The sequence below is a fragment of the Phascolarctos cinereus genome, unplaced genomic scaffold, assembly GCF_003287225.1.
Source record: "Phascolarctos cinereus isolate Bilbo 61053 unplaced genomic scaffold, phaCin_HiC Scaffold_5;HRSCAF=322, whole genome shotgun sequence".
In the NCBI taxonomy this organism is placed as follows: Eukaryota; Metazoa; Chordata; class Mammalia; order Diprotodontia; family Phascolarctidae; genus Phascolarctos; species Phascolarctos cinereus.
Window position 1 is genome coordinate 95,123,596 of NW_027555958.1, and position 22,657 is coordinate 95,146,252.

Consider the following 22,657-nt stretch of genomic DNA (forward strand, 5'->3'; position numbering starts at 1 on the left):
TGGAATACAAACCAGAGCATTATTGACTCTAAATCCAACATGCCATTAACCACGCCACAGAATCTACACATTTAGTATGCGGCATATTCATCAAAGATGTGTAAATATTGTTAAATTATGTACAGCTCACGAATCTGGCACAGAAAATTTTACTTAGCTGTTATTTTAGGCTTATAATTATTTTTGTTCAGTCATTCAGTTCTATCTAACTCTTCATGATCCTGGAATGGTTTGCCATTTCCTTCTCCAGCTCATTTTATGGATGAGGAAACTGAGGCAAACAGGGTTAAGTGACTTCCCCAGGGTGACTAGCAAGTGTCTGAGGCCAGATCTTCCTGACTCTAGGCTCAGGGCTCTATACACTGAGCCACTTAACTGTCTCCTGGGTTCATCATTATGTATACATATATTTAAATAAATTATTTTACTTTTGCCAGTCTGGTATGAATTCATTCCCTCTCACTACAAAAAAGATTCAAAGAATAACTTGAAGAATCTAATAAACAGATAAAAGACGCATAACGAGTACCTGCATCAAAATACTGTGGAATAATCAAGATAAACTATTTCAAGAAAGTCGTTCCCAAATCAGAACGATTCCAAAGCAGTTTTGTTTCCAAACAAAAGCTGCAAGTGCTTCAATAACCAGCAGAGGGCAGAAGCAATGGTTAGTAAAGTCCTAAACAAAAGAAAAGACTATTCCAACTAAGCATGAGACCAAAGGCAAATCCTAAAATGCTAGGGATGTTTCTAATTGTTGTGCCCCCTTATCAAGGAATAATAGCCCCATTCTCTTTAGTAATAATGTATAATGTAAAATGAAGAAACTGTGAATGAACCTGACATTCCATTTCCCCAAAACTTCCTGAAAGGTTTTATAAAACTGTAATTAAAGAAAAAAACCTTGCTATTGGTGTAAATAATCAATTTTCTTAAAATTGTATGCTTCAGAAAATTAAAAAAAAAAACAAAACACAAACCCTTCAGCCTTGATGTCCTGCTTAGTTCCTAATGACATATTTACTCTTGTACTTAATTTTATTCCAAGCAATATTCATTCCTTCTTGTATCTCAAGAAGCATGTATGTATTTACACAGACTTATTTCCTGGGTAAAATTTTTGGATCTCCTTAAATCCATACGATAAAACTGAAAACTACAGTTTGCTACCTTTATCATTCTTTTAAATTTCAATATTCAGGTGGTTTTATCAGCAAAGTGAAATCTGACATTGTGCTGGGATTAATTTAGCACCTAAAATATAAAAGGAACTGGGAGGAAGGGTGGTAGAGCATATAGTGAATTGAATTTTGAGTAAAGAAGACAAGGTTCTACTGCAGACATGTACTAGCTATGTGACCCTAGACAGGTCATTTAACTTTGGTTACCTCAATTTTCTCAACTACAAAATAACTGGTTTGGACTAGGTCGCCTCAAAAGCTCCTCCTTTCAGCTCTAAATCTGTAATCCTGTAATTTAGAAGGATGAAATTGGAAAGGAGTGTTTAATAGGACTAATTAAACTAGAACTAATGCTAATTCACAAGGAAAAAGAAGACATTTTAGAATATTAATTTACGCTTTTCACTTGTGCATATTAAAGAGCAGGAAATTCTAAAAATCCAAATTTGACACACCAAAGTCAATGTCTTTACCAAATATAACACTGTATTAATAATCAACTGAACAAAACTCAAAAAATCCATTATAAGTAACCCAGACACAGTCTACTTACTCTACTATAAAGATATCTGGTTTCTCAACCAATGCCTGAAGCTACTTTATATTGTTGTTATCAAATTAGAAATGTCAACTTAGTTATGACCCTTTAGCTCAGGCGATCTTAACTTTATTGTGTGACCCCAGTGACAGTCTGGCAGAACACGTGGATTTTCTCAGAATAATGTTTTATGCATAAAATAAAATAAAATAAAATGCACAGGACTTCAAAGAGAACCAATTATGCTGAAATATGTTTACAAAACATTAAAAAAAAAAAAAAAAGTCCACGGATACAAGGTGAAGAAGCCCCACTACCTTAGCTAACTAGAATATCCCTTCTGGTTGGCCTGTTTGTTTTTTAATCCCATATTACTATTTCAACAAATGTTCTCCACAGTTTTTTCCTAGATAATTATAACATACCTTTATTTAAAGGACTCCATAAGTTATTCGAAAGCATAGCGCCTAAATTCTTTTATGCCAACTTATACATCTTGAAAAACTGAAATGAACTTTTATCATGCTGCTTTGCAATACTTGGGCCTCAGTGACTTTGTAAGATTCCTTCCTACCTTTTTATTCTTGGCTGCCTCACTTGGTCAATCATATTATGCATAATGGCACAATACCATTATTTATTTTGGTTTTGTTTGGAAAAAGAGGACGAGACAGAGTTGGGCGAAAAATGTCCCATGGAAGAGAGGAAAACTAGTACTCCAAGAAAAATTTAGGTATGAAATCAAAGACAAACATGGCCACCTTAAGACTTCCGATTATATTTAATCTTTAAAAAGTGTCTCACAAAGACTCTATTTTATTTGATATGCCTGCAAATGTTAAATTCCATTGCCATTTATTTTATAAATCAAACCAAAATCCTAATTCCATTTCAAGAAAAGCAACATAGAAGGAATGATTAAACTAATTACATTACAAGGCAGTTTATGATAAGGCACAAAAGCAGGATTAAAAAAGCAGGGCATTCTAGTTATTCATGGACTGATCCCACTGGAGGAATATAAGCATCTCACTTCTCTAAAGGGATCTCTCTGTTGGTTAGCTTTACTGAACTGGTTTTTCCTTTTCTTTTTTATATCTTTGTTATAGGAAGAGGTTTGTTATGTAGGCAAATGGTGGAAGAGGGAGTATATTTGGAAATAACTGTGGTATAAGAACAAAAGGCTAATAAATATAAATAATAAATGAATATATAATAATAAATACAATTAATAAAAATAACACAAAATTACAGTTGTATCTCTCCTAAGTATATCTGAAAAAGTGGCATTGACAAAATATTTAAGTTACTGTAGTGAGAACATAAGGCCACTTTTTCTGAAACTGATGATCTTGACATGAAGTTAATATTATTTTCAATTAAATTCTGTTTCAATACAAAATGCTACTAACTTGAATTTAACTAGGTAACAGTAAAGTCAATTAGAAAAAATCCCAATAGCTCTTGGAGAAGTCGAAAGAGGTGAAGGTCATTAGGTTTTAATAGGTGTGGGACATTACTTGATTCTATGGAAGGGTAGTACCCTAAATCAAGAAGATTGTGTCTTTTAACTGAAATCACTAAATACCATTAAGTACCATTTTATTAAAAGGGGGGGGAAGGAGGGGGCTCTCAGAGTTTCTAGTGGTATGGAACATTACATATAATGTCAGAGTTACTGGGTTTTTAAATTTTTTTCCCTTCTTTTTCCTTTTTGTTTTTTTTTTAAATAAGTTACAGGGAAAGCTTTCATGGAAAGGAAGAAGAGAGGGATACAGGAGAAAATTTAGGTGAGGTAAAAACAAAAGATGTCAATAAAAATTTATCTGAAAAAAAACAAAAAAAGAAAGCTATGCTTTTACATATGAAATGAAGAAGAAAACTAGCCTCTGACACATACTAGCTTTGTGACTCTGGGGCAAAGACCTTACTGGCACCTTTCTACACTGAAAAAACCACACGACCAGTTTGCGAGGGTATTTTTGTTTTATTTGTTTTTGATTTTTTTTTTTACAGTTCCAGACATTGGGGAATGCTAAGAGAAAAGTTTTTTGTTTTTTGTTTTTTTGACAGAGTTCTGATCCCATGAAACTTGAAGTGGGGGAAAATCAGACAGGATATAATTAGTGAAGAGAGAAGAGCTAAGGAGAGATTCCATAGTATTCAATAAGTATATGAGGAAGAAAAGTACACAACTAGCTTTTGTCCCCATTATATTAAACAACATATGATTAACATCTACAAAGTAGGACTGATTGTGGGGCATTAAAAGTCACAAAAAATACATCTGTGGCCTGCCAGAAACTGACAAATCCTGTTAGAGATCCACAGACATGTAATAAAGTAGTGAAAATATGTCCACCTAAAATAAGTGGCAAATGAATAAATGCACCATAGAGGTTCAGAGAAATCACTTAAGGCTTCTAGTTGGGGTGGTCAGGAGAAAAGGCCTTATAAAGGAGGTAAGACAAGAAGTGGACTTTGAAAGATGTGCAGAATTTTGATAGGCTGAGAGGGATGAGGTAGAGCCACTGCAAGAAACCAAGGAATGGAAAGAAAAAAGAAATCTTCACAAATTCAAAGGATAGTAAATAGATCCGTTTATCTTTATTTTTTCAAGGACATTTAATCAATGACAATTTATAAATCAAAGGAAAGCATCTGATAGAAATAATAGATTTCAAAGCATGTTCAACTAGTCTCTGGGAAATCCTAAATTACAAATCCTACCATATCTGCATGCTAATGCTTAGCTTTAAATAAATAATTCAAGTTGTCTGATCTCTTTGGAACTTAAATCTCTAAGCAACAATGGTAAAAAAGACACAGGAAAGTTGTTTCACGTGGCTAATGAAAAATAATTCTCTATCAATTTCAACAAACTACCCCTTCGAAAGATTTTTTTTTCCCTCAAGTAAACAAGGATGTGTACATGCGCGCGCACGTGTATATGTGTGTGTGTGTGTGTGTGTGTGTGTGTGTGTGTGTGTGTACACATACACGTACTGCGGTAATTTTAGAAATTGTTGAACTATAGTCAAAACTCTTCTCATTTCAGGTTATACTCAAGTATGATTGCTGATTTTTCTATCTGATCATTGTCTAAGGATCTTGTGGACAAATCATAATGAAATTGCCAAACCTCTTTTACTGTGTAAACTGATACTTACCAACAATTTTATACTACATTTTAAAATGTTTGAAAAGATATAAGGAGCTGAAAGATGAAGTACAGAATTCTGGGTGTCACATGTACTCAGAAACTCTAAAAAGAGTAATACAGGAGTGGAAAATGTTTATTATAAAGCTTTCTCCAGAATGGCCATAAAATGGCAAAAAAAAAAATTTAAGAATCTAAAACATATTATAATGTTTGCCAAGGAGAAGGGAGAATGAAAAGATAGAAAATGACGTGTAGAGATTCAAGACAAATCTACAGCTTACTTAGAATTTCTGATTCTTAGAAGATAACTGGGTTAGGTGTATATATCTGTTTGACCATGACCATTAATAAGTCCTTGATTCTATAACTGGTTTTCTTCTCTATAAAAAAGATTTTTGTCTTTTCTATCTATAAAATTTAGCCAAACCGAGGAAGGTTTTGATATAGTTAACAAATTATGATAGGGACAGAACGTGATTTCATTGACAAAGGGAAGTCCAGGATGAGTAAATTCCTTCTACCAATACAAGTCTTAAGTGAGTTGGCAAGACCACAGAAATCAAGTGACTTGCCAATAGTCACAAAAGTGTCAATATATGAGAGAGGCAGGACTAGATCTTCCTGGCTGAGGTCAGTTATATTATAACTAATATAACACAAAGACTTAAAAGACAAAAATTGGAATAGTGGGGTCTGTGATACCATACTTTGAGGAACATGCTTTGCTAAATTTATAGTATATAATGATTATAAAGCTCTGACTGTTAAAGGTAGAACTGGAGAAGGTTAATTAGTTGAATAAAATGTGATAAATTGGAACAATTACCCATATATCTAAAAACAAACTCTAATTCCTGAGACTTAATTTAGGTCAGCTTAACCATTGGAAAACCAGTTGAAAGGATCCCCATAGTATTAAATCAGTTCTGGGATTCCATTCAGGTCTCTGTATAAAATCATAAACAAATGAAAATTGTTCCTTTTAAATATTTTTACTCGTGAAAGATTTGTTGCCAAAATTTAACGATCTTAACTAAACCTACAGATATCCCCTTTTTTTTTCTAATCAAGAATTCTGAAAGGTAATATTGTCTGAGCAGGATAAGAGCAAGGGTATCTCTTTTCCTTCTTCTAAATAACATATTAATACAAAATCAGTTGGCCAATATACATTTGTTAAGCACCAATTATGTGCCAGGCCCTGTTCTAAGGGATGAGGCTACAAAAAAAAAAAAAAAGCAAAAGACAGACCCCACACTAATGGAGTTTATAATCAAATGAGGTAGACAACAAGTAAACAAATATACTAACAGGTTGTATATAGATATATAGAGAATTTATACATCTATATATGACCTGTAATGTATGAAATTAGAAATAAGTATATATAAAGTAAGAATTAAGAGAAGGAAGGCACTAGAAATAAGAAGGACTAGACAAAGTTTCCTGTACAACATAGGATTTCAGCTGGAATTTCAGGCAAGGCAGTAGGTAAAGCTAAGGAGGGAGAGCATTCCAGGCATGGTGAATATCAAGCCAGGAGCTGAGATGGAATGTATTCTTCCTGGAATGGCAAGGAGACCAGTGTCACCACATAAAAGAGTCTATGGAGGGATTACAGTATAAAACGTAGGAGGGTATTAGAATGGATGAGACAGCAGTGCAACAAAATAGAAAATATGAGCCTAGCCACTCTGGAAAATAATTTGGAATTATTTTAAGAAAGTGACCAAAATTCCCAAAGTCTGACTTGAAAACAGCACTGGTAGGCATTATGTTACGAAGAGTACGAAGAAGAAACACATACTAAAATATTTATATCAAGCACTTTCCATGGTAACAATGAACTGGAAACAAAGTAGATGCCCATCAATTAGGGTATGTCTAAATAAACTGTGGTACATGTAAGCAATGGAATATTACTGCATCATAAGATATGAACATGAAAAATTGTTTCTTTCCTGGTCTCTCTAAGTAGTGACCTCCAAATACAGCAACACTCATCTGATCTGTAAATCAGTTGTTCCTGAAGTGAACAGGCGGCTAAAAACAAAAGCCACAGATAAAAGTTGTTCTTTTTTAAATGGCATATTTTAATGACCTTTTATCACATAACAAATTTACCCAATAAAGTATGATTCCAATTTTTGAACAAGATATATTTATTTTAATCTTATTTTTGGTTTTAAGTATAATACGTATAATATTTAAAACAGATTATAACAATTCACAATACCTTTTGCTTAATTAACACCAAAACTTAAGTGTTAAAGTGCTGAAAAATAATATTGTAATTCAAAAAACCATTTAATTCAATATATATATATTTAAAACACTAACATACTGCCAGACATTGGAGGAACAAAACATATAGTCCTGTCATAGAGTAACAGGATAAGTAAAGTACTGCAGTACAGGATGTGTAGAAACTGTTTACAGCAGGTAAACAATATTAGAAAGCTATATTATAAAATGTGAAATGCAACATAAAACCATTAAAAGTAGTGATAGGGAAAACATAAATTACTTAGGGAAAAAACTCGTTATTAGATAAAAACTGCTAGCGAAAGTAGAAAGCAATCTGGAAGGAATTAGAGTTAGACTAACACACCATATTTCACACATTCTCATCAGATACACAACCTTAATATTAAAGATCATACTATTAAAAAATGATAAAATAACCAGATCATATACTGCTGATAGCTATGGGTATTATTAATCTAGCAACACATAGAGGCAATTAAAAAAAGATAAAATAGATTACTTTGGTTACATGAAACAGAAAAGTTTCTGTACAGATAAAACTAACACACCTAAGATAAAGCGAAGTGGTCGACTGGAGAAAAAATTCACTATATCAAATTTCTCTGATGAAGGCTTAGTTTCCAAGATATAAACTAAATATACAACATACATACATACATACATACATACATACATACATACATACATATATATATATTTAAGTACGTGTGTATGTATGTGTGTATGCATGTATGTATATATGACTAACAGCCATTCCCCAAGAGATAAGTGGTAAATGGATATGAACAGTTCTCAAAAGAAGAACTGGTAAGCATTCACAACTACAGAAAGACTGCTCCAAATCATTAATACTAAGAGAAATACAAATCAAAACAATCCTGAAAATTTACCTCAAAACTGCAAAATGGAAAAATGACCAAAAATGGCAATATGACTGTTGGAACAATTGTGGAAACATAAGAACACTAAAATATTGTTGGTGGAGCCCTGAAATGGCACAACCATTTTGGAAAGCAATTTGGAATTATACAAATAAAATGACCAAAACATCCATACCTTTTAAACCAGAGACTCATTTACTGAGCTTATGCCCCAAGAAAGCTATGAATAACAAGAAAATCCTTATACTACTAAAATATTTATAGCAGAACTCTTTGTAATAGGAAAAAATTAGAAGCAAAGTAGATACCCATCAATTGGAGAATGGCTAAACATATTGTAGTACAGAAATGTAATGGCATAATATTGTCTTCTAAAAATCTATGTGTGTGATAAATTCAGAGAAGGATAGAAAGAGTTACGTAAACTGATGCAGAGTAGAATAAGCAGTACCAAAAAAAAAAAATAGGTCGTATCTATAATAGAAAGAATTACAGACAAAAAAAATCAAAAGTGAATGTAAAAAAATCATAACAGTTAAGCAGAACCCAAATTGAATTGGGATGAGGACAGCCCCAGCTCACATCACACATTGCACATATTTTGGGGCTTTTTAAATGCAGCAATCAGTTATGCTGATTTTCTTTAACCTTTCTAAAAAATGTAATTTTTAAAAATATGTGATGGCTCTCTGAGAAGGAAAGGGATAATTGGGTTGACTACAATGATGTAAGAAAAAGAAAGTATCATTAAAATCTTTAAAAATATAAGCAAATTATTGGAAAGAGAAAACAAGACTACAAATGTTTAGTGATGTGATAATATACAAGAGAGATCTAGACAAGGCAGATATGAAAAATCTGAGGAAGAAGAAATCAATTTTCTAATATGGGGAAAGGTACTGGGATAGGATTCATTTTGACATTCAAAACACATTTTCAGTCATTCTATATACATTTCTGCTGCAACTTAATTGCTCAGCTGACAACTTATTAGGCTTAGTTTTTTGTATTTGTTAATGTGAATTCTAACACTGACATCTCCATTTACAAATATTACAATATTTGGAAAGTTTAAAAACGTGCATTTAGATTTATTTAAAATGTATGGGTACCACTGGTCTTTCAGTATATTTACTTAACTATGAAGCACAATTAGTATGTAATTCAGCCTTAACTCATCATAAACTGTGAGAAGCAATGAAAGGAAAAGACAACAAAAAGCTTCTTGGTGAGAGACTCTCTTAAGCCAATTCACCCTAAGAGCATTTCAGAAGGAAGCTGGAAGGGAGTTAACGAATTCAAATGTAAAAGACTTATTAAGACATCTATAACAAACTACTGACAACGATGAGTTGCCATGACCTTGATGTGCCACATGAGTAAGAAGAATGAAACTAGAAAGAAAAAAGGACAAAGTTGTAAAGTGGAGCTGAATAAGACTTAGCAAATGTTTAAGGATCCTGTGCTGGAGGTAACAATTTTAACAGCATTAAGGGGTCAATTTTCAAAGTACCTTAAGAAGGAAAACATGAAACACTTGGGGAAAAAGTAGTTTTACTACCAAAAAAAAAAAAGGATCAAACTTTACTGTTGTTGTTCAATCACTTTTCAGTCATGTCTGACTCTTCATGACCCCATTTGGGGTTTTCTTGGCAAAGATACTGAAGTGCTTTGCCTTTTACTTTTCCAGATTATTTGACAGATGAGAAAACTGAGGCAAATGGGATTAAGTGATTTGCTTATGGTTACACATCTAGTAGGGTCTGAGGCCAGATCTGAGCTCAGGAAATGAGTCTTCCTGGATCCAGGCCCAGCACTCTATCCACTATACCACCTAAGTGCCCCAAAATAACCCTAGTAACATGTTAATTTATAAGCTCACTGTAGGAATTTTGAAAAATCTAACATACATACACCCCTTAAAAGGGGTTTATGTTCCTAGAAGAGCTGCTCTAAGACAAATTCATACACAGCAATCGATTTTCCCATAATAATATAATGATAAGATACAGGTAATGATGCCTACAATTTAGGAGAGTGACCACAAACAGGAAAATTAAATAAACCATTTTGTCCCCGAGACCATCATAAAAATCATTAATTTCAAAATCTGAAGAGGCTGTAATAGATCACAAGGGATAATTTGGGTTCTAAAACCCAGAAAGGTTAAGATAATTCTTCAAGGAAAAAACCCAGTCACTAAAAGAAGCAGGATGGGAGCCCCCAGGTCACCTGACTTCCAGTCCAGTTTTCCTTCCACCAGACCACTGGGCTCCCAACTGCTGGACGGAAGAAGCTGCAATTTTACTTCAAGGTATCCTCAAATAGTCAAATCTGTCATTTTCTTTTAGCTCACCAAAAACATGAAGCATGACTTGGTGAAAAGAAATAATCATATTCACCATCTACAATCCAAAAAGTGATCCACCACATACAGATTTCATTCTACAAATGCAATAAATGCTGTAGTGATGAATAAATTAGTTAGCTAAGTAGTACATAGTAGGCAACGTGCCAGACTTGGATTCAGCAATAAAACTTATTACCTAACCTATGTGATCTTGGAAAAGTCATTTAACATCTGCCTCAGTCTGCTAATTGGTGAAATGGAGATAATAACAACACCTACCTCCCAAGGCTGTTGTAAGGATAAAATGAGAAAATGTTTGTAAAATGTTTTGCAAATGCTAGCTATAATTATTAATGATAATAAATTGCAAACTGATTTAAAGCATTACTTAATTTGATCATAGCTTTTTGTTATTGTGTATTTTACCATTACTAATATAATCTACTACTATTACTTTACTACAATCATAGAAGGTAGGGGTATGGGTGGGGGGAGATGTCTATGAATATTTTAAGGAAACATTAAAAAGGGGCTGCCTGGGAAAAGACTGAGATTGACTGGCATTATTTCATGGTTCACGATGCTATACAATAACCAGCCACTTAAGACTGTATCCATGACGGTAGAGTATCAAAACTAGAACATCCTTCCATTTATCAGGCACACATAAGTTATTAAAACTTCTTTAAGTTGACTTTGAAAAGTACAGTTAGAAGAATCAGGAGAGACGTGGGGGACCTGACGATGCTTTTAAAAATGGGCCTACGAATACCTTTTTCACTATTCTTTTCTTTCTTTTTTTCCTCTCGTCAATTTTCCCACAGAAACATAGAAGCATTAGAAATCAAGTTGTTGGTCCTTCTATACTTAAAAGCAGAAAGCCTTTCTACTTTCTTGAGCTGCTGTCTCATCAGAAGGAGCAGCTCAACTTTCTACAGTTCTAGTATGCAAAGATTATTTGCCTTTGAAATGCATGAACTGACTTGCACTGAATTTTTTATCCTTTGATTCCTTACCATGTTGTTCATTGAGAGTGTCAAGTAATCTCAGGACTCTGTCTTGAAGAATGGCCAAAAAAAGGGCACACGAGCACAAAACAAAAAGTATTTCTATTTCAGCCACAATTTTACTCATTCCATTATGTGTGACAATCACTTAAACACTGCTTTTCATTTCATTATTCATTTTTGAGGACTTCATATTTATTTCATAAAGATTTAGTATGAGATGTTACTATAAGAAAATTTTAACTGTCCCTATATACCACCAGACAGTATCATTCCTCAAAGCAATCAGTTTATTAAAGATATTTTTAGGGAAGTATCTTTTTAGAATTGCCTAAGGAGTAAGGTTACAAGTTCACATGAAATCTATCACATTACTCCAATCACAGGAATATACATATTAATTTTTCAAAACCTCCAAGTCACCTTAAAAAGAGCATTTTCTCCACCTTTTCATTAGTCTCCTTGTGCTGTGTCATCATTTCCCCTCTCTCTTGAACTGAAAAACCTCAAAACTGAGGAGATAGAGAGCTAAACTAAGGTTGAGAACAATCAAAAGGCCTTATAGAAATGGAGCATAATGCATTTTGGCTTGCCTGTCAGATGAAAATGGGCATAATTTCATAAATTTCATAAATAAGAATTACCGTAAGTCGAGGCCTGCCCATGTACTCTAAATACTGGCTTCTTGCAAATGTGCATGCATCGATAAACTCTGAAATAGGGTTTCCCCTAATTTAAATTAGAAATTACCAGTGACCTGGATGGCGTGGGGTGAGGAGGAGATAGGGGACCTTGGAGAATTAATTCAACAGAAGACCCTGCGACATTATCCTTGAAAAGTAACAAAAATATAGTATGCCTATATTACAGAGATTTTGTTGTTGCTGTTAACAGTAAGACAAAAGTAATAATTATAATGGTTTTGAATGCTTCTCTGAATTTTTGTAAAGTTGGCTTTACCATCTTTATCTATATATAAGCAATAACATACAAAAAACTCCAAAGATTCATCATTTCTTCCCTATAATCTTAAGTTTCAAATAAGTTTGTTTGTGTGTCTTGAGAGGGCGGGGAGAAAGTAGTGTTAGTAGGAGTAGAGTTGACAAAAGTAAGAAATTAAAAAAAACAAAAACAACAACAAAAACCACCTCACTCCGAATTCATTTCTGAGGAGATTCGAAGGGTGACCATATACATTTATAGATATGTTATCATTTTTATTCCAATAGGATATTATTGACCTATCATCACTAGGCCAGGTGCTAACTTTCTTTTCCAAATAAATTTATAAACTTTATAAAGAAATATTAAGTAGATAGATGTAAATATCCAAAACAAATAAGGAAAAGTAAAATCTTGATAAAGTTATGTACTCAAACTTTTATTTTTTTAAGTCGACTTCCAGGTTTTTGTATAAAGAAGTCTTTTGTAACACCATAAGAAGGAACTTTGGATTTCACCCCTCACATTGGCACTAGATTTGCCTAATTTAATATCTTTACCTTCAAATTAGTTATTATTAAAAAGAGAATTCAAACTCTATAGGGTTGAATCGTAAGACCATGAAGACGACCTGGAAGCTCAGTTAAAAAAGAAAAGCACACCCCCCTTTTTTTTTTGATGGGTCAGACTGTAAGAGCTATTGGCTACAGTAATCTTCAGTAATACTTCTGTTTACCCAGCTACTCTGAAGGATTATGGAAATGAGTTCACAAGAGCTGGCCCTCTAGGTTTATTAAATATTCAATGAATATTCTGTGTGCACGCTGGGCATTAAATACAAAATGGAAAATATAGCAGACTACCATATACGAAATACTTCAATACTGGAGTAGCTCTATTTTAAATAATTTATTTTAAATCATTTTGTCAGATATCACAACATGAAAATCATATATTAAGGGCATAACCTTAAGTTATTCTATCAAATATTTAGATTCTTATCAGGTGTTAATTTAGACTGCTTTCCCTTTAATTTTATTTATGGTATTTATAAGTTCTTAATTATTATTAACCTCAGAATACCAGGCTTTTGGTCACATCACTGTAGCAAGTCATTTAAAATACAGGCTCAACACATTGTTTCATCTACACAATAAACAATTAAAAAAAATAAAAGCAGATATTGGGCAGACCTAATTTTATACAAATATCTAGATATTTGGTTATTAACCAGAATAATAGACTACATTTTCAAATCAGTTGTTTAGCATTATATGATTCTCAACTTTTTAATCTTGAAAGCAGGGATTAATCACTGCCTCTATGTAACCCAACATTGCTGTCACCATTCCTCACAGAAACAGAAAATGACCCCATTTTCCAAAGTAAAAGCTAATAACCCTACCACTTGCTACAATTAAGAAATTATGACAAGAATGAATTCTTTTACTTCTCTGTTGCTGTTAAGGTAAGATCAATGAACTTGTACAATAGAACCAGTTCCTGAAAAAATAGCCTGTCACATGCTATTTGACATTATAATGCTGAATGTTTGTCCTCAATTTGCTTAACTACTGAAAATGAGGAAGAAATGGAGAACTATAGATTGCCACTTAATAGCTATCATTTGAGGTAACTAAAATTTAAATGTATATCTGTGACCCCTTTTTTTCTTTCCCTAATTATAATAATCAAATGAATTATGAACCAAAGAGACAATCAAGTGAGATGATATATGGAAAGCACTTTGCAAATGTTAAAGCGCTATAGAAATGGGAGCTATTACTGTAATCCTTCCAACATCTGATAACCCCTGCCCCCTTGATGAGAGAACAAAAAAAAGGAAACATTAGGTCCTCTCATTCTGAATTCAATTCAAAAGGAAAAATGGAATTTCTGAAGAACCTTAATATTAAAGGAGAAATTTTTTTATTTTGAGGTCATCAAATGCAACTGGCTAAACTAAGGAGACCCAGATAACAAACTACAACAAACCACACACCTTGAGTCCAAAGGCGGCATCCTCCGAGGCCAAGACTTCAACCTGCAATTATAAGGAGAAAAAATCATTTAGGACCTAACAAAAATCTTCTCTGAGCCTAACTAAACGCAGAACTCAGAGCGCAGACTCAGTCTGACACCAAGAATTCCGATACTACTTGCTAATCTTGCAACAGGGAAATGACCTGATCAAATTCAGACATCCAGGAGTAAATGTACAAGTCTCCCAGTCTTTTCACGGACTGAATATAAAGACATTTGTAGATTTAGGCAAAGGTCCCATAGCCCTTCGATTTGGTTGTTAACAGAGGAAACTCCTGCTAAAGGAAGAAGAGATTGTTCTAATGTATCTGAGTCATTGACATCAGCTTCCTGTAAAAATAGAGAAAAATCAAGGCGATTTATTTACAACCAAAACTGTCTAGGAGAAGGATCGATACCATTTGAATATTTGCTATCCCACATTCAAATCAGAAAGTGTTGATTATGTTCTTTTGCCTTCGCAATGATATGGAATACAAGTGTTATAATCGGGATTTATGCTCCCTGAAAGAGTTTCATCACACCTGAAAGCTAACCAGTAGTTTCTTGTCCTGTCCTGAACAAAGTAGACTGTCCTGAAACTTTGGAATGCTGCAGAGCAAGACTTTCTGAGACGGAGGCTAGAAAGGCAAAGCCAAAGAAAAAGCTAGGAGGTAAGAAGTAGCAAGCAGCTAACTTAAACAGTATAACTGAAATTGCTCATCGGTCTTCTTGTGAGTTAGGAGACAACTCAGCTGATGGAACTAGGAGGAATAACAGCTGTTCTTTTGCACTACAGTCTTCTTGTTTGGTGGATGAGTTTTTTTGGTTTTTTTGATTCAAAAGAGAACTTAGCACACATAAGGAGAAAAGAATGTTTAATAAACTGAAATGCTTAAAGGGTTTGCATGGCAAAATCTGGCCTGGAGTAGGTTTCAACATCAAGTTATAAATCTTTTAGAAAAGGGGATTTGTGGTTGTATGTATGCATATGCATGTGTATACATACACACACATGTGTAGATAGCTGACAGTTTATACCATGTTAAAATATCCCCATACATTTGCTATAAAACAAAATTGGATTCTCTCCTGAAGGAAAGAAAATAAAGAGGTAATCATTCCACTTAGAATTCAATCCAGTTGGAAAGTGAGAGTGGTTAAAACAAAATACAGAAACATTCTACTTACAAACTGTGTGTGTGTGTGTGTGTGTGTGTGTGTTTTTTTTATTTTGCAAGTGCTTTCCTGAAAGCTATGAGGACACAACTACCTGATATTGAGTAGTAAAAAGTACACAATAGTCAAAGAGAATATGACTTAGGTAATGAACAGAGGAGGAAGAAACATTAGAGAAAATGAAACTGATTCAGTATCATATGTTGCAGATGTAACCAGCTAAAAATTAAATCATTGAATCAATGGCCACAGTAAAGAAGAATAATGAATGACATTTGTTTACATTTCAATTGGCAAAGCTAATTATTTAAGCCCAGAAACTTGCTTTGATATTATGCCCTTGGTAAATAACTATTTCAATTATGAAAGGACATTTGAATTGAATGAGTCTGGGACTCCCCACTAGCCAGGTTTATTCAAGTTATAAAATCTTTGAATACACAGACTAAAAGTTTACACAAAAGGAAAATTAATAAATTGAAGTCTTTTCTACTGTAGACAGTAAATGGCATTCGATTCAACAACAATATCTACCTTGTAATCTTAAGACAGTGTACCAGTGTTATAAATAGAAAATCGAAATGGACTCAGTTCTCAAGTAACTTAAAATCGGCTAGAGGAATTAGACATATACAAGTAACTATAACAGAAGTTAAAATGTTTAAGAAAGGCCAGAGAAATTCAGTTAGGGAGGAAGGGCACAATTAAGCAAGAAGGTGGCCCCTAGCATGTTAAACCTGGAAAGAAGGGAGGGATTTTTCCATCATGACCTCCCCACCTCCATATCCAATCAGTTCACTAATCTTGTCTACTCTGCCTTCTTGACACATCTCTCCAATACATTCCCTTCTCTTCATTCACACAGCTACCACTCCAGCACAGGCCCACTTTCATCTCCTCTACTATGGTCTCTAATCATATGCAATTATTGTCTATATCTTCCAGGAGAGCCTTCAATGACTCATTCTGAGAACTATCTTCTAGGCTTCTTAATGGATTTCAAAGGAGCACATCACCTATCTGGTCAATTGGCCCTTACTCTTGACACATGACCAGTCAGTCCATGGCCTTGACATTTTTTTGTTCCGTATTCAATGCATACCATGAAACCCTCCTTTCTTCCTGACTTTCTACTTCTGTTGAGGTTCCACAACCCTTCTAATCACCTAGGACTGAAACCTAAGAATCATTCTCAATTCTTCTTCTCTATCACCATTTATATACAATAAGTTGCCATGTCTCAATGATTTTAACCCCACAATCTTTCTCTGATCAATCCACTTATCTCCATTCATACAATAACCATGCTAGTTTAGGCCCTTATCTCTTCCTCTCTGGAATACTGGATGTAACTGGTTCTCTGCCTCACTTTTTTCCTCCATACCCATACTTATACAGGTACCAAAATAATATTTCTAAAATATCACTCTATGGCACTACTCTATGAGAGGAACTACTGTTTCCATCTTGCCTCTAAAAAAATATATAAACGTGTCTGACTTTTAAATTCCTTTATAATTCACCTCTACTTTGCTTTCCAGGTTTTTTGGAAACTACTCTTTCTCACCATCTACTCTACATTCCAGTAGAAATGGTCTAATATTGCTATTCCCTTGTACACAATATCCACTTTTTAGGCTGTTCAGCATTCCTGACAACATTCCTGTTTTTATCTCCAACTATTAGAAGCCTACCTTTCTTCAAATCCAAGTTAAAGTGAGTCCTCAATAAGGCTTTTTTTAGATACATATCTCCCCTGCGCTATAACTTATATGTACTTTGTATGTATTTTGTTTCTACTTACATGTGTACACGGTATCATTTCCCGCAGTAAAATGTAAGTGCCTTGCTTCGGGTCAGGGACTCCTTTATTTTTATCTTTGTATTCTCAGACCATACACGATGCTGAGCACAAATCAGATGCTTGATTAAATCCATTCCAGAACTCTGAAGAGGTATGGGCACATGAGCAAAAACTAGAGTGGGTCAATTACTGGCTTCATCTCGAATTTGGCCAGAATGAACGATATTTGAAGGGGGAAAGTAAGAAATTAAGGCTGGAAAAATAAGCTGGAAGCCAGATAATAGAGGATACTGAAGACACTGTATAAAGCAAGCTTTTGATAAAATAACTCACAATCTTATGGGAAGAATGAAGACATATGAATTGGACAATAATATAATCAAGTTGATTCTGTACTTGGTTGGATGCTAGCTAGATTCAAAGTAGCTGTTAATGGTTCCAAAACAATGCGGCAAGAGATCTGCATGGAGGGAGCACCCTAGGGTTCTGTGCTTAGTCTGATGCTATTTAACCTTCTTACCAAAGTCTAAGATAAAGGCATAGATAGCATTCAACTGAAAGGGACCATCAACACAATAGCATAAAGAGTCAGGATTCCAAAGGATTGTGACAGGCTAAAGCTGGAGTCCAAATTCAATAGGATTTAATGTAAAGTCCCCCCACAGCACTGAACAGACAGCAGTGGTTGGGAGGGGGGAAATACGGGGTTTTAGTGCACTGCTAGCCCAAAATTAGGCAGCAGTGTGATACCACAGCCAAACAAATAATTGGACCTACCTTGGCTACTAATAAAAAGGCCTATCTTCCAGGAATATGGAGCTAATAGATGCCATGCCTTGTCAGACTTCATCTGGAACACCGTAGTCAGTTCTGTGTATCATATTTTTAGAAAGACACTGGCGAGTGTGCTGGAGGGTAACTAGGATGGGGAACTGAGCTCACGTCATAGATGAAGTTGAATCAGTTGAAGGAATTAGGAATGTGTAGGATGGAGAAAAAAATGGGACCTGATCTTCAAGTTGACTATAGTTGTTCTCTTTGGCCCCAGACTGTATAACAAGGAGCAATGAGTGGAAGCTGTAAAGAGCCACAATTAGGATGGACATCCGAAAAAAATTCCTAAGGATTAGAGTTGGTCCACAGTGGAAAGTAATATGCAGCCTCGACGAGGAAGCTAATGAAAATCTGAGAGAGGGAATGATATGTGATCAGATGTGTACATTTCACAACTTCTAAAGAATGACTGGAGAAGGAAGTCAAAAAGAGGTAATTAGTGTACGGACTAAATTGGAGGTGTCTTTGGGAGCAGAAAAGAGGGAACAGATTCTTACACTATCCTCACCAGAGGAAATGGAAGAAAGGAAGAGTCCAGGATGACTGAAGTTTCTAACCTGGTTAAATAAGAGAATGGTAATGCCATCAACAGAAATAGGGATAATCTGAAGGGGAGATGATTAATTCCATTTTTGATATATTGAATTTGAAGTGACAGGTGGGCATTTCTTATAATAGTACACTGATTTGTAGGTCTGAGGAACAGGGAACAGAACACTTGTGAGGGGATGGTAGGGTTCTGAACATGTGAATTCTTGGGGAACTCCCATTGAGAAAACTCCTATCAATTATATTTAAACTGCTTGGCAACTTATTATCTTAAAGATTTGCCGAGAGCGCTGAAGAGTTAAGTGCTTTACCCAGGCTCACTCAGATAGGTCTGAGAACTTTGAACTCAAGTTTGGCTGCCTTTGAAATAAGCTCTCTAAATACTATGACACAAGCAGCTAAGTGGCACAGTGCATCACAGAGCACTGCGCTTGGAATAGGGAAGACATCTTCATCGGTTAAAATCGGGCCTCGTGCTTAGTAACTATGTGACTCTGGGTAAGTCACTTAACCTTGTCTGCTTCAGTTCCTCATCTGTAAAATGAGCTGGAGAAGGAAGTAGTAACCAACTCCAGTATCTTTGCCAAGAAAACCCAAAATGCGGTCGAAGAGAGTCACACACAACTGAAACAAATGAACAACAACAACACTATTCCACACTGTCGGTGGAACATAATATGCACACCACATTTATCCTCATCACTTATAGACAAAGCATATTTTCAAATGCATTCAAGTATTTTAAATTCATATAAAAGTATGCAATTATACATTAACAACATCAACTCTAGTTTTATATTCCCTTAATGAAGCACAAATCAAAAAAACTGGCATAAAAAGTGGAGTTAACTATAATTTGACTAACTCAAAATAATCTGAATGTAAAGTTTACAAATGGAACTGAAGATAAGTTTAGTGATCACAATATCTTAGATGATGATTCTAATTACATATGATACTAGAGAAAAAATAGTCATTACTAAGCATGAAGCAATGGAAAGAGAATAAACAATAGTCACGAGGATGTGCATTCAAATCCTGATTCTGGTACTGCTTATTACTAGTGCAGCCTTGGACCAAATCATTTAGCTTCTCTGGGACTCGTTTTACTTACCTGAAAAAAGGAGGGGTTTGAAGTAGAGGCCTTCTGAGATACCTATAAGCTCTATAGTATTTTTGTTGTCTTTCTTCAAAAAAAAAAAATGTGAACCCAACCACCATATATCAAAGCAGCATTGTCAAGCTTCCAAAGAAATTTTTTAAAAGTAATAATATTTCAAGAAAAAATCTTGTATTTGTTCCAATAATACAATTTTTTTAAAAAAAAAGCAGTGGACTAATGTCAGGAGACAGTTTCTAGAATCAACTATGTAACTAACTAGTTGTATAATAATACTGAGCAAGTCATTTAATCACTTTGATCATCAATTTCTTTAGCTGGAAAATGAAGGTGTGTATCATGTTATGTAAAGACTGTTCTAGCATTAAGGGGCTTAAACTTATAAACTTAAACTTATAAAGCTTTTACTTAATGTATGAAACTCTATTTCTGCATTCTTTGTTTTCTGTTTTTTATAAATAAAGTAAAGAACAACTGATTTCATGAACTGAATATTAACTTCAGTTTAATATTAAAGAAAGATGCAACACCACCCAAGGATTATCCCACACTATTTCTTCAAAAGTCTGCTAATGTAGGTTGGAAGGAATCCCCCTCTAGTGGGAGTGAGAAGGTATTTCAGCATCCAGTTGAATTTTTCAGGTGGTAGTCAATAAATCTGGTAAAGGTGGGCTTCAGAATTTTTAGATTTCATTTTCTAATCAAAGAAGAAAATGATGTACCTCAAAGAAGAAAAATGAGTTGCTTATTTTCACTTATAAACTAGGAGAAAAAATTGTAACAAATAATCTCATAAAATTTACTTTCTACTCAACTAAATGGTGACATTGATTTTATTTTTATCTCTTTATGCATCACCATTACAATTTTAAAAGTACAAAAGGAAGGCAGACACTACTCTCTCAGTGAAAACAGACTGAATAAGTCTAACGGAATCACAGGGAGTTTGTCTCCATCACTATAAAAACTATAATAAAGAGGCTCCAATGCACCCTGCTCAAGGAAATACAGTGCTTACAAAATTAAAAGTTACTGTAGAGTGAAAACTAAAAACAATGAGAATGATGACATCCAACCCCAATTGCTTAAAAGGTATTAATAATTAAGAGTGTAATTAGAAAATACCAAAAAAGATTTTTAAACAATTCTAAATATACTAGACATTTAAGATATCCAGTGCTCACTAATTTTGTGAGGATTTTTTTTTTGTAGTGGTGGTGTTGTTACTGCCACTGCTAGCAAATGACTGGGAATAATCCAGAAGAGCATGTGCTTTCAAAACAATTTTAAAAGATGGTGTACAAAATGGAAAAAAGATATGGTGCCAACAACGGGAATTATGTTAGACTTTGGCATTTTGTTGACACATAGTTTGATCCTGTATCCTTCTTGGAGATGGCTACTGACTGAAATGGGGGCAGAGTTTGGGTTTTAGCATTCTCCCACAAATATAAAGCAACAAAAACTTGAACAACTACTGTTAATATTTGAGCTTGACATCTTGAAAACTAAACTTCATTGTAGGAAACACAGGATCACAAGATACAGCTAGAATGGTAGGGGGAAGGCTAACAAGTACTTGGTAAGTGTGAACTTTGTGCCAGGCACTGTGCTAAGTGCTTTAATAAATTTTTATCTCACCCAGTACATCCTCAAAATAACCCCATTAGAGAGATGTTCATAACTATCTAGGCAACTGAGGCAGTCCAAAGAGAAGTGAATTACCCAGGGTCACAGTGTCTGAGGTTAGATTGGAACTCAGGTCTTTTACTCCACTGTAATACTTGTAGCTAGAAGGCCATCAAGGTCGCAATTCCTCAATTTACAAAGAAAAGAACTCGGGAAAGGATAGGTTAATGACTTGTCTGAGGTTAAAAAATAGTAACTTTGCAGCAGTTGAGTGGCACAGTGAAGAGTGCAGGGCCTGGAGTTAGGAAGACTCATCTCCCTGAGTTCAAATCTGGCAGCACACACTGGGCAAGTCCCTTAACCCTATTTGCCTCAGTTTCCTCATCTGCCAAAAGAGATGGCGAAGGAAATGGCAAATCACTCCAATATCTCTGCCAAGAAAACCTCAAAGTCGTGAAGAGTCAGACACGGCTGAAACAAGAAGTAACAGACACAAAATTCAATCCTCTGTCCGCTGGGACTAAATCCAATGCTATTCCCACTGCACAGTGCTGTCTTCAATAATTTAATGTATCATTAACCATTCAGAATACAGTTTAGCATCCAGCTGTAATTTTCAGGTGGTATTCATTAAACTGAAATATAAATAGAAGGGTCATCTCTATTTATTCAAAGAAAACGAGATCATCACTAGATTTTTCTCACAGTCTTTCAAAAGGAGACTGTTCATTCATTACCACTTAGACATAAACTAGGATAGTTATGTGAAAGTAATTCTTGAATAGGGAGAGTCAGATGGAACTGTATGCTAAGGAGCAAATCATTCATTTCTTCTAGTGTCCTCTTACTTTGAAAAATTAGGACATAATGACCAAGCTTTCCTTGTGACAAAAGACGTTGTAGGAACAGATATGCTAACCATAAAGAGATTTTAATTCCTAGAAAGAAGCTGGTATACAAGTGCAGAAAAGTAAACTTTGCATAAGGGAATTGAAGGCAGAATAGTCAGCAAAGTCAGGTTTAGAACACAAAAATCTTAGAGACATCTGAGTGCTTTTTCCATTAGATCACACTTTTCCTTAGCAATCATTCCTTCCCTTTTACTCAATAATCAAAGTGTCTTCTTGCAATCTGTAAAGCACTTTTCAAGGGTTAAATCCTGGAGAAAGAAACTTATACTATAAATCTGA

At 34.5% G+C, this 22,657-nt stretch overlaps 1 protein-coding gene across 9 annotated transcripts in view; it reads right to left on the bottom strand.

Moving 5' to 3' along the window:
* ARID1B (AT-rich interaction domain 1B) overlaps positions 1-22,657 on the bottom strand; it is a 551,542-nt gene that overhangs the window by 195,852 nt on the left and 333,033 nt on the right. For 5 of the 9 annotated variants that reach the window (XM_078155061.1, XM_078155059.1, XM_078155066.1 and 2 more), the window contains exon 5: positions 14,333-14,374. The exons of the other annotated variants lie outside the window; for them this stretch is intronic. In XM_078155061.1, coding sequence (XP_078011187.1) covers positions 14,333-14,374 — 42 coding nt within the window. The remainder of the gene's footprint in view (positions 1-14,332; positions 14,375-22,657) is intronic. 9 annotated transcript variants of the gene reach the window in all.